This window comes from Rattus norvegicus, chromosome 16 (genome assembly GCF_036323735.1).
Source record: "Rattus norvegicus strain BN/NHsdMcwi chromosome 16, GRCr8, whole genome shotgun sequence".
Taxonomy (NCBI): domain Eukaryota; kingdom Metazoa; phylum Chordata; class Mammalia; order Rodentia; family Muridae; genus Rattus; species Rattus norvegicus.
The window spans coordinates 6680383-6693982 of NC_086034.1; the positions used below are offsets into that span (position 1 = coordinate 6680383).

Consider the following 13600-nt stretch of genomic DNA (forward strand, 5'->3'; position numbering starts at 1 on the left):
TGTTTGGACAAGCAAGGACCATCTCTTCCATCAAGGATTGCTGCAGGGGGAGGCCATCATAAAGAGCCCCACCTGAATCTCCCAGAGAAGGCCTCCTCTCTCTCAGCCCCTCCTGTACTCTCTAGGAACCAAACAGGATTCCTCTAGACCTTTGGATGGATCCCCTGAGGGCAATCTCTGACTGAAGACCTACCCCTCACCCCCTCACCTCATTCCCAACTCCCAGCAGTAACTCCAGCAGCGCTTTGAAACACAGGAGACTGGGCACACCTGAGACCGGGAACACAGCAATCATCCCAGATCCCATTGTTGTTCCCTAACAGGGAAAGTGTGGACCGAGGGCCTCCATTACAGAGGTGTTCAGACTGCCCCTCCGAGGCAGACACACAACACAGCACATGGCCACCCCTTTTATATCGCCCCCTTTACCTCCTAACACTAGATAAGAAAGAAAAAAGGAGAGGAAAGGAAAGAGGTCCCTGAATAAAGGCAGGAGTTGGGAAAGGGTGGTCTTATCATTAGACTACTTCCTGATGACTGGGGCAAGTTTGATCTTCACAGTCAGGATATCTAATTTCTTCTTGTTGTTTCTTCTTTGTGCATGACTACTTAACAAACCATGACCACCAACAACCAACCAACAGCTCACCATGCCTTATACAGTCTCTGAAGAGTCCCCAGAATTCCAAACAGCATGCAATTGCAGAAACCGTTTGCAGCTGACAAAATCACGACCTCTGTTAGAGCGCGAGGCAAATCACAGTCAGCTGCTGAGGACAGTCTGAAGCAGCCCCATAGCCCACGACTGGGATTAAACATGAAATGAAAACATTCTTATAATATGCTTATGCTTTTTAAAGAAACCAAAATTCCAAAATCATAACTACACCCACCTCTAGCACTTCTGTGAGTTTAGCCAAAGGACTTAAGTCAATAATGTATCAGAGACAGACTTGCTCATTACAGTTTACTGCAAGCACTGTGCACAGTAGTAAGTTAAATGTCATTAATAAAGGAATAGATAAAGAAATGTAGTATATCCACACATCAGTTTTAACTATATAGAAGAATGTTGTGTTCTTTGCAAGAAAGTATATTCAGCTGGACATAACTAAGTAAATTCAGCTTGTCTTCTCTGCTAGGGATTTGAGATTTTTGCACAGATACATAAAATCATGTATTTACTTGAGTGAAAATGACCTTGTAGAACCCAATACCATGTGCAAAGAACATAATATAACCCAATGAAAATAATAAGGAAAAACTGACAGATGGGCACAGCACACACGTGGACTCCCAGCTCTCAGGAGGCAGAGCAATTTCCATGCCAGCCTGGGCTACACAGCGACTCTAACACCATCTGAGGCTATGCAGCAGGACCCTGCTCAAACAAAACAAGGAGTTCCTGAGCCTGAAGAAGGCCTTTGGAAGCAACCTAGCCATATAAGAGGAGAGGGACCGGAAAATTAAAATGATGACGCAAGCCTTTGAACCCGAGGGTCACAATTAAACAAGTGAGCACTAACAGAACAGGGTTCCTTAAGGAGGAGAGAAGTCGAGCACCCTGGAAATCCTATGCAATGGAACAGCTGCTGAAGTCAACATGGTGCCCCAGTGGAAGGCAGAGTCGGGAGGAGCCGGGTGGGATTAATGCTGGCTTCATCTACACAGCAAGTGCTGGACAGACAGCTACATTGGGAGACCCTGTCCCAAAATAATATGAAAACTTGTAGAAACTTTCCAAATCTCTGGGAAGATAGAGATCAAGTCTAGGAAGCTCAAAGGATCTTAATAGATTTGACTATGAAGGATCCTCTAGGCAGGAGGCTCAGGAATTCAGTGTTAGATTCTCTTCATAGGGACTCAGAGGCTAGCCTGGACTACATAAATTTATGTCTCAAACAACAAAAGATCCTATACAAGGGCTATCATATTCAATCTGTCAAAAGTACAAGACAGGTCTAGAATTCCAGCTCTGTGGGAGACTGAAGTTGGAAGATTCCAAGTTTAGGGTCTTCCTGGGTCACCTGGTTACAAAATAGAATATACAAATGGTGTTGGACTCAGTGGTTGCCTGGTTTGTGAAAGGTTTGACCCCTAGCACTGTAAAGCAAGGGAAATACAAGACAAAATTAGAAAAACAAGCCACCGTAGCTGACTTTTGTACTAACAGCACATTTTCTCTTTTTCTTTTATTTAATAGGGCCTTCCCATGTAGCCCAGGTTAGTCTTGAACTCATGATCTCCTGCCTCAGCTTCCCAGTGCTGGGATAATCAGTGGGCACTAATATGCTCATCTTAATCAATTTCCCAGCAGAAGTCTTATAGGTCATTTATATATTCAAAGTGCTGAAAGAAAAACATTGTCATCAAGAATATCATCCTGAGGCAGCAGGAAAGATGAGCAGAAATTGCTATCCAGAGGACCTGGGTTCAGATCCCATAATCCCTGTAACTCTAGCTCCAGGGGACCCCACACTCTTCTCCTGGCATGTGCATACACACACACACACACACACACACACACACACACATCAGAATGTTTTTAAAAAGAGATTTTATGAGCACACTGTAGCTGTCCTCAGACACACCAGAAGAGGGCATCAGATCCCATTACAGGTGTTCTGTGAGCCACCATGTAGTTGCTAGGAATTGAACTCAGGGCCTATGGAAGAGCAGTCAGTGCTCTTAACTGCTGAGCCATCTCTCCAGTCCCACATCAGAATTTTTAAACAAAATAAGTTTTACAAGCAGAAAAGAGTCTTGATTTCGTTTCTAATCATTTTGAGATGTAATTGGCCACTTTGGTAGCAGCTGTTAACTCCTTGGGGAATCACCTCGCTTTGCCAGTCTTGATCACAACTGGCAGGATACTAGGAAGCAATCATGTTCACGTTCTCGTCCCTGTGGCAGTGCCCAGGTCTCAGCTTCCTTGTGAAAATGTGGAAAAATTCCTTCTAAACAACCGTGGTGGCTGTCGCATTCGTGGTTCCCAAAACCCCTCCCTGTGTCTCAGTCAGCATTCCTAATGCTGTGACAAAACTATGGCCAAAAACAGGGAAAGGATATATTTGGCTTACATTTCCATCTGTTCATCTGTCCCAACTGTTCATCATTGAAGGAAGCCAGGACAGGAACTCAAACAGGGCAGAGGCCAGAAGGGCGGTGCTTACTAGCTTACTTATACTGGTGTGCTCAGCCTGCTTTCTTATAGGGCACCAGCTCAGGAGGGCACCACCCATAATGGGCGGGGCCCTCCCATATCATCACTAATTGAGAAAATGTCCTACAGGCTTGCCTGTTCTTTTGAGGCCTTTCCTTTCCTTTCCCTTCCTTCCTTCCCTTTCTCCCTTTCCTTCTTTCCTTCCTTCCTTCCGTCTGTCCCCCCCCCCCCTTTCTTTCTTTCCTTCTGTTTTGAGGCAGGGTTTCACTATGTAGCTTGGCTCTAGCTGTCCTTGCTACTCACTATATAGACCAAGCTGGTCTCACTAGAACCCCTGCCTCTGCCTCTCAAGCGCTGGGATTAAAGGTGTGCATCACCACACCGAGCTTGGAAGGTGTTTTCTTTCTTTCTTTTTTTTTTTTTTTTGGTTCTTTTTTTCGGAGCTGGGGACCGAACCCAGGGCCTTGCGCTTCCTAGGTAAGCGCTCCACCACTGAGCTAAATCCCCAGCCCCTTGGAGGTGTTTTCTTAATTGAGGTTCCCTCCCCTCAGATGACTAGCTTGTGTCAGGTTTACATAAAATTACCCAGCACCGTCCAGTCCAGGTGCTGTGCTGAGTCCCTTCTATGCTAATCCTTGAAACCATGACGGCATTCCCGACCTCCCAGCATGCATCTGCACTGCCTTCTCTCCCGGCCTGGTGCTCCAGCTACAGTGATCCACGGGGCCCTGTACTCTCATGGCACCCACTGAACATGTAACAAAATGTCACACATTTGAAAAGAGCAGGAAAGAAAACTGGAAAAAAATGTCTTAACTTTATTTGGTTTTGTTTTTGAGACAGGGCTTCTCTGTGTGAGCCGGGCTGTCCTGGAACTCACTCTGTAGACCAGGCCTGCCTCTACCTCCGGACTGCTGGGATTAAAGGCGTGTGCTACCACTACCCGGCCTAACTTTATTTCTAATAAATTATTTGCTCTTGGAAAGAGAATATATAGAAGTTTGCAGGAAACATTTTCTTCCCAACAGAAAACATGGTTCTTCTGCGTAACCCTTGCTTTACCTTTTCCCCATTTCCATGTCCTCTGTGGCAACTGTGGACGGGAAAACCAGCTACAGGATACTGGGGCCAGGAGAGGGCTCAGCCCATCGAGACACCCACCACCAAGTCTGAGGGTCTGTGTTCCACCCTGGGGTTCACATGGTGGAGAGAACCAACTCTTGGAAGGTGGTTCTTCTGACCTCCAGCCTGCGTAACCTTTGCCCCCCCCCCCCAAAGCACAAAAGACCACTATGAGTAATGCGTGAGGCAGACCTGTATCCAGGATACAGCCCCGACATTGCTCCACCTTAATCTCACACGTGGTACCTCCGTGGAGCCATTTACCAAGAAAAGGGGTCTATGGGGTCTATTCTATCTGTCCACGTGGAAAAGCTTCTGATTGCCCAGTCGGTTCCTCAGAGATTGCCTAAAAGGCGAAGCTTTAGCTGGGAGCAAACTGACTACAGAACACAGAAGCAGACTGAAGGATGGGTAAAGGCATCCCATTTCGTTTTGTCCAGTGAATTGCTCTCGCCAGCTGATGTTGACCTAGAAAGCACATCTGTAGCAATCCTTTCCTTCCTCTGTAATGACAAGAAAAATGCTCCCTGTGTAACTGTTACAGAGGCTCTGCCTTGGCGGCACACAGCTTTAATCCTAGCACAGAGGCAGGAGGATTTCTGAGTTCAAGTCTAGCACCAAGTTAACCATTGGCAAAAATTTAAAAAATAAAAATAAAAAATTGGGGTTGGGGATTTAGCTCAGTGGTAGAGCGCTTGCCTAGCAAGCGCAAGGCCCTAGGTTTGGTCCCCAGCTCCGAAAAAAAAAGAAAAAAGAAAAAGAAAAAAAATAAAATAAAGGGGGAGGGGTGGTGGTGGTGTCAATTTGAACACTGAGTATCTGACACCACCTTGTGGTGGCCTAGTTCAATCCAAGGTATTTGCAAGGATTCCAGAAATTAAGCCTTCTTGAAGAGGAGCTGGTTTGTGACCTGTTTAGAACATTTGGACATAATATCACATATAATCACATAATATCACACATATTAGAAATACCTTGCATGTAACTGACTTTCATACTATTTGGACTTTATAGAATGGATAAAACCCTCGGATGTGGACGGTCTCCTCTAGCCCTGGTGGCAGCCCTAGGTTCGGGGACATGGCTGATTGCATGGGGCAAGTCCTCCACTTGCTCCTGGCTGGTCAGACTCGGAGCCTGTAACATTTTGTTCGTATCCATGTGTGCAGTCTGTTTAACTGTGGAGTGCAGCATCCACCGTATATGCGCATAGGGTCTTGTAGAGAACAGAGTTTACACTGTGAGGTGTTTTATACACACACCTCCAACTCTGACTAGTACAATACGCACAGCATCTTCTGTAGTGGTGTTCGGCAGACTCAGGAGGTCTCTGGGGTCTGTTTTGTATGGGCGAGGCAATGCCACACTCTTCAGTGAGATGGCTCGTATCACAGTGCCTGCTGCCAAGATCTGAGTTCAATTCCTGAGAGCCGCATGGTGGATGGAGAGCACCGTTTCTGTACAAGTCATCTTTAAATTCTTTTGGGGAGATTTTAAAACAGAAAGGAACTGCGTGGATGCTGGAAGTCAGAGTGGTGGTCACCCTGGCTGGGGGGATCGGTGGCTAGACGGAACATTGGGGTTCTGGACTATTGATCAGCCATTTCTTCAGCTGGATGCTTGTCATGCAGGGGTGCCCACCGTCACATCCCTGAAGCAAGCATTTGCTTTTCTGTAGCTCTTTGTGTGCAGGTTAAACAGTAACACGTCAAGATGAGGCCTGTGTACACAGAGTTCACCCTGAGTCACACATCACAAAACTTCACTTTAATCCTCACACTTTGAAGGGTTTTTTTTGTTTTTTTGTTTTTTTTTTTTGTTTGTTTTTTTGTTTTTTTTTTATCATGGGGAATCTAATCTGAGGTTCAAAAGTGAAAGAACTGGGCCAGAATTCCCAGGTGAGCTTCCCTACCACACACTGCCTTTCCCACTTCCTACTTTATTCTGTCTTTACCAGGCTCAGCCACAGTCTGAGGTAGCAGTTAGACCTACACGGAATGGACTTTTTGGAAGAGGCCTTGAGCAGCATCCTGGGCTAAGCCAGCATGGGATGCCTTTAGTGGAGGCCAGGGACTGAACTGAGACCCTAGACCCTCCTGGCTCCTCCTCTGAGACCTATGTGATTTCTTATAGGTGTCCATCCTTTAGAAATAGATTTTAAAGAAAACCAACCAACCAACCAAATGAACAAATCCAAACTCTTCTATGTTATCAGGTTTGTTCTTACTCAGCCATTTTTTGAGCCTCTGAAGAAGAGATTACATAGAGTATCTGACTAGCAAGAGAAAAGAGCTCCTCTCAAGTTGAAACAGATGGTCCTGAAGGCCGGCCAGGAAGCACAACTGAGTTCCGAGTCAGCGCCTCTCCTCTCCAGGACAGAACCACAGTGGCTACTGCCCAGCTGCATCCCCACAAGGACCATGCCTCTTCAAGGCCCTGGCCAGCCATGTGTTCACGAGGATATTCTCACCAACTTTTTCTGCAAGCACAGAAAAGGCTTGCAGGAAAGAACTTCATGTGTCATAATTCAAAAGTCACATATGGCAGTGCCCAGGAGATGGGTCACTGGACTAATTTAGGGAGTTCCCCATAGTTTACAAAATTAGCTTTGGGCCTCAGCAATCCTCTCTAGCCACCGCTTCTCCACAGGGAACTGGGCCCAGGCCAATGTCCTTTCACAGGTGAAATGCAAACTCTGAAGTAGTATCAACTGTTTCTTGAGAAACTGCACTGGGCAGATGGGAAGATAGGTGTTGGCCTTCCCTTCCCCGTCCAGGGCAACTGGCCAATTACAGAGGGCATCCACACACGGACACAAAGGCTGGCAAGACGTTTAGCAGATAAAGCTTGAGGACCTGGGGTTTTTGAGTTAATTGGGAATTCACTCAGCAGTAGAGTACATGCCCAGCACTTGAGGGCCTGGGTTCAATCCTTACTACAGCAACAAAAGCAGCAAGATACTGACCAGCTTAGCTAGGCAGGGTGGTGCATGCTTTTCATCCCAGCAGGGGCCAGCCTGACCTACAGAGTGTTCAGGCCAACCAGGGCTATTAGCCAGGCTAGGGACACCTTGTCTCAAAGTAACAATAGCAACAGATTGCTTTTGGGTTTATTAATGCACACGAACATGAATTTTGCCTGCATATATGCATGTCCACCACAAGGGCCTGGTACCAAAGGCAGATGACATTGGATGTGCTGGGGCTGGAGCTACAGATGGTACTGGGAACTGAACCTGAATCCTTTCTAAAACAACCTGAGGTTGATCTCCTGAAAGAGTACAGAGAATGAACTCCTAAAAGTTGTCTTATTACGTACACGCACCGAATCAGCTCCTGCCTTCAGGTTCCTGCCCTGTTTAAGTCCCTATCCTGACTTCCTTCAACAATGGACTACAGGTGTAGAAGTGTAAACCCTTCCCTCCTACTCTGCTTTTGGTCATGGTGTTTCTTCATAGCAGTAGTACCCCAAAATTAAGACATCCAGGAACAATGGTTTAATTATGCCAAGCAAGGACTTAATATTTTCCTACCAAAGTCCTTAGCATGTAAATATCAAATTACTAAACTTTAAAATTGCATTGTTAGGATGATTTTTAAGATCACTGTTTAGGGGGGCTTGGAAATGGCTCAGTGGTTAAGAGCACTGGTTGCTGTTCCACAGGACCTAGGTTCGATTCCCAGCACCCAGTGACTCAAGACTCCACTGTAACTCCAGTCCCAGGGACCTGACAGCTCTGGCCCTCACGGGAACCACATGAATGTAATATACAGACATGTGCAAACAAACCGCCTATACACACGGTAAGCAAACATGTAGTGGTTAAGGGGTGAAGGCACAAGGACCTGGGGTCAAATCCCAAGCATCCAGACAGAAAAAGCTGGGTACAACCCCACACCACACTGAGGTATGGACGGGGGATCTGAGAGCCCATGACAAGCCCCACATCAGTCAGTGACTGTCCAGGACATAAGGCAGAGAGTGAGGGGAAGATACAGCGTCTTCCGGAACGGACGCCTCCACATTTATTCATCCCCCCCACCCCCACACACACAAGTTGCTGACTTGTGTTTCTTTAAATGTCATTACATTTTGATTTAGGTTTAGGACAGAATTCCCAACGATTTCTCAAACAGCCACAAACCTGTTTCCATTTTGTACTACACAGACCTATGTAGTGTTTTCAGCAGCAACAATTGCAAAAAGTTTCAATAACCCATGAAAGAACTGAAGATGTCTGACATCTACTGTATGAAGTTTCCAACCAAGACTCAATCCTGGGCTTTTTGTCTTGTTTTGTTTGATGCTAAGCCTGGCATCAAACTTGCTGTGTAGCCAGGAATGACCTTGAATTTCGGATAGGAAACTTTGGTGTGGCACGCTGGTACATGCCCTTAACTCCAGCACTTAAGAGACAGATTTCTGTGAATCAAGGCCAGTCTGGTCTATACAGCAGTTCCAAAAAAAAAAAAAAAAAAAAAAAAAAAAAAAAAAAAGACAACAAAAAAACCTTTTTTTTTTTTTATAAAGAACTTAAATATATCTTGAATTGCTTTTCTGAGACAGTCTCTCTTTTTTTTAAGATTTATTTATTTCTAAGTACACTGAAGCTGTCTTCAGACACACCAGAAGAGGGCATCAGATCTCATTACAGATGGTTGTGAGCCACCATGTGGTTGCTGGGATTTGAACTCAGGACCTCTGGAAGAGCAGTCAGTGCTCCTAACCACTGAGCCATCTCTCCAGCCCCAAAAAACCTCTTTTAAATGTTTACTTTGTGTGTAAACGTGAGCCATGGTGCTCATATGGAGGTCAGAGAACAGCTGTGGGAAGTGATTCTCCTTCCACAACGTGGCTCTAATACTGAACTGCTGAGCCCGGATCTGCTGAGCCACATCGCTGGCTCTCACCTCACTGACTTTTATACACTTGATGAACGTATGCACATATTCTCCTGTGAGAGGGGACACACAGTGCTGGGACACTGTGGGAGGTAGGATAACCTCTGGGGTTGGACCTTCTCCTTTACACCAGGTTATCTCTGCTCTGTGTGGTTGAATATACCTGGCTAGGTGGCCTTCACACTTTGGAAACTTTTCTGTCCCCAGCCCCCACTGCTGGGATTACAGACATGTGCCATGCCCAGCTTTAGGCAGATTTGTGGGATTCAATTTAGCTCCTCACTTGCATAGCACGCACTGTCGCCTCACCCCCAGCACTGATTGTCTTCCTGCCTTTATCCTTCAAGTGCTGGGATTGTGGGTGACACCATACCTGGTTAATTCAGGGCTGAGGATGTAATCAGGGTTTCTTGGCATTCTCCCAACTGAGCTACAGGCAGTTAGGACCCAAGATTTAATCCTTTATGTAAAGATTAACAAGCACGAGCACCCGATTGGTATGCACATTTGCATTAGTCTTCGCTAAGTGCTTAAGACTGTATGTGTGCCAACAACTGTCTTAAATTACTACTGGCAAAATTTGAGACCCATTCATCTATCGCACACTCGGCTCCCCCGTTTCCCTTGTGGGAACACAACTGAACCAAGAGACTTTCCTTTTAGGACTTACAATTCTGTTTTACTACAGTGTGCACACAAATTCACTTTATTTACTTCTTTGCGCACATGTGAGGTCAGAAAACAATTGTCAGCAGCTCTCACTCCACCTCTGTGAGGCCAGGTCTCTTAGGTCTGCCACACTGTGTACCCCAGGTGAGCTGGTCCTGAGCTGCAGGATGATTCTTCCTTCTCTGCTTCTCGTCTTGAGGTACGAATATGAGGATAAATTCAAATTGCCAAACCTGGGGTTTTTTCTTTTGTAATTTGGGTGTTTTGCCTGCATGTATGTCTGTGCACCACCTGCAGAGGCCAGAAGAGAGCACTCAATGCCTCGGGCCTGGAATTAAGGGCGGGGAAGTGTGGTGAGCAGCCCTGTGGGTGCTGGAATCCAACAGCCAGCCCCCTGCCTTTATTCCTGGACAGACTGCTGGGACCACACTCAGGTTGCTTGGCCTGCACAGCTATGCACCTTTACCTGCTGGGCCAGCTCCCCAGGCTTCACTCGTTCTTAGTACAAAAATAACACATGCAATTTTTAAAAATTCAGAATATAAAAAAATACAAAACAGTTTAAAATTCTTTTCTTAAAAGTGAAGCAGAGTCAGTGGTAGGAGCTGGGTCCTTCGGGGGCTTCCGGAACTTGCTCTGAAGGAAAACTCGTGGCACACACAGGCCCTCCTTTTTATTCACTGTCTCTCGAAACACATACTCGTTCACCACTTCTTCATAACCTGCATCCACAAAGAGCTTCGCCAGGAATTCTAGAAGGCAACAGGATGAGCTTTGAGGGCTGAGACAGCTGGAAGGTTTGTTTCTGTAATGAAAACTTCAATGCTAATATTGATTTTGTTTTTAAACTTTTCTTCTTTGATTTTTTTTTTTTTTTTTTTTTTTACTTTTGAGACAGGATTTCACTTTACATCTCTGGCTGGCCTGAACTCTTTAATACTTTTGCCTCAACTCCCCCAGTGCTGGGAATACAGGCTGTGCTAGCAGGCTTGCTTTCTCTGCATTCATTCATTCATTCATTCACTCCTCATTTATATTTCATTACTTCACTCTATCTTTTTTTTAAAAACAAACACATTCCTACTTCTCATGGTCTTAACACCCAAACGGAAACCTCCAATTAAAGAACCAACAAAGATTCTATCTTGGCTTATTCTTGTGTTAGGAAATACAGAAGTCTGACTAAAAAGAAACAAAGCCCAAGCTAGCTATTGAAAAGGTCTGCACATGCTCAACCTGTTCCTAGAAAGGAAGGATACCTGTGACCAGCATTGGTGTGTGTGTGTGTGTGTGTGTGTGTGTGTGTGTGTGTGTGTGTGTGTGTGTATTACCAGGTAGTGACAACTTCACCCCAGCAAAACATCACACAGGTTAAATGAACCAAACAAGTAGAATAAAGGACTGGGGAACACAGCACAGACCCCACTAAGGGCCCTACTGTGTGGCTGTGCTCTAGAGCACTGTGCAGACACCACTAGGGCTTCCTGATGGCTTCTAAAGCACTGAGCCAGATGTGGCCATTTCCCACAACTTAAGTTCATCTTCATTTCCACCTGACATGGTACATTTAATTGCACACTTGTTTTTTAGTTTTAACATCTAGAATGACGTCAGGAAATAGACATATGAGGCAGACACAGAACTGCTATAAGGTTAGGGATAGCCTGGGCTACTGGCTTGAGGTTTTGTTTTAAAAACAAACAACTAGAAACCACAGAGCTGCAGATGTGCAGGCTCATCAGTTCTTAGCACCTGCTGTTCTTGCAGATCGACTTGGTTTCCGTGGTGGCTCACCACTACCCATAACTTCAGTCCCAGGAGATCCTCTGTGACTTCTGCACAGACCAGGCATGCACACGGTACAGGCGAAATGAAAAAAACAAAACAAAACTCAAAACAAAGAACCTAAGCCTAAGACTAAAAGGTAAAGATCTAGGGACACGGATTAGTGGCAGTGCACCTGCCTAGCATGCTTGAAGCCCTGGGGACAAGTCTCGGCATCACCAAAAAAAAAAAAAAAAAAAAAAAAGAGCCCCTTCACCCCTACCCACAGAGCTAGAAAAAAACCAACCATCTTTTATTCCAGATTATTAGGTAGACTTAAAATTAATGCTCAAAACACTTAAAAACGGAAATGTTTGGCATTTTCTGATCCAAAATGCCTTTTAAAGTATTTTTTATTATTAACTTGTATGTGGAGTATGTGTTATGTGTGTGTCTGTGTGCACCTGTGTGCAATAGCACACATACATAGAGGCCAGAGGGCAATGTTTCTTTGGTCACATTTTCCACTTTAAGAAAATACATTCATTTTTATTTCCGTTCATGGATGTTTTGCCAGATGTTTGCATCACATCCACGCGGTGCCCATGGCAGCCATTACAGACTTGACTTGTTAGTCACCATGTGGCTGCTGGTATTCAAACCCAGGTCCTTTGGAGGTACTCTTCACCACTGAGCCATCTTTCCAGCCCTCCACTTTGCTTTCTTTTGGGGGTGGTGGTGATGGTGTTTCGAGACAGGGTTTCTCTGTGTAGCTCTGGCTGTCCTGGAAGTTACTCTGTAGACCACACTGGCCTCAAACTCACAGAGATCTGCGTCTGCCTCCCAAGAGCTTTGACACTGCAATTCTCAACATCCATGCAACAAACACACCTTTTTTTTTTTTTTTCAGGGAGAGAGGGCCTCTTTGAGATAGCCCTGGCTGTCCTGGGCCACTTTACTTTTACTTTTCTCACCAATGTGGGCGCTCCCCACAGAACTAGCTGACGGGCGAGCCCCAGGGATCTTTGCTGACTCTGCCGTCCAGCACCAGGATTACAGGTCCACGCCCCCATGCCTGGATTTTCACAGGGATGACAAGGGGCTACAGCAAACACCTTATCAACTGAATCATCTTCCCAGGTACAAGCACCTAGCTTTGTTACTGTTTTCTAAGACGGGTCTCATGCAGCCCAGGAACAAGCTGAGGGTCAGAATGACCTACGGCTTAATCTATTTTCTGTGCATGAGAGTTTTGCCTGCATGAAGCATTTGCACCATGTGCATGCCTGCTGCTCACAGGGGCCTGGTCAGAGGAGGTGTCTGATCTCTGGGAACTGGAATTACAGATGGTTAAGAAACCACTGGGTGTGGGGAACTGAACCAGGCTGCCAAGTGCAACAAGTGCTCTTTCCAGCTGGACTTTTTAACTCTTGATCTTCCTGTTTCTAACTCTGGATTGCTGGTTCAAGTCCTGTATGCAACCACCCCAGTTTATGCAGTGCTGGGGACTAAACCCAGAATCTGACCAATGCTAGGTCAGCATTATATCGCCCAAGCTACACTCCCAGTAATCTTTGATAGCAAATTTAGCTACTTGAAAGCAGATCTAATCACTTTTATTCAAGAAGGATTTCTGCCTTTGGGTGTGGGGAAGTACCTCAAACCACCATGGGAACTTAAGACACTCATTGGGAGATGTGAATTTCTGATCCTCCTCCCCCCTTCCCAGCACAGCTCCTGTTGGCATCACATGACAGGTCTGAGGCCTGTCTACTCTGCGAGCCTCAAACACTGGTCACTGTCAGCAGAGGCCTTTCGGCTCCCTACAGGCCAGAGCTAGCTAAGTGGTGTGTATGAGAACTTGTTCTAAGGACTTGGGACTTGTGTGCTAGCATGGCCACATACCTGCCCAGGCAGCACTCCACTGATGGTGCAGTCAAGTACAGAGCAGAGAGTGACACACTCTAAGGAGACTCTCCAC

General features: G+C 45.8%; 1 protein-coding gene across 8 annotated transcripts in view; it reads right to left on the bottom strand.

Moving 5' to 3' along the window:
- Positions 1 to 13600, bottom strand: part of Mettl6 (methyltransferase 6, tRNA N3-cytidine) — a 37415-nt gene that overhangs the window by 12412 nt on the left and 11403 nt on the right. For 5 of the 8 annotated variants that reach the window (XM_039094269.2, XM_006252582.5, XM_063275137.1 and 2 more), the window contains one exon: positions 9844 to 10607. The exons of 1 other annotated variant lie outside the window; for it this stretch is intronic. In XM_039094269.2, the coding sequence (XP_038950197.1) occupies positions 10560 to 10607 (48 nt within the window). In that variant the 3' untranslated portion in view covers positions 9844 to 10559. Of the gene's footprint in view, positions 1 to 9843; positions 10661 to 13600 lie in introns of those variants that run through there. 2 more of the 8 variants (NM_001007623.1, XM_008770988.4) reach the window with 2 other exon arrangements.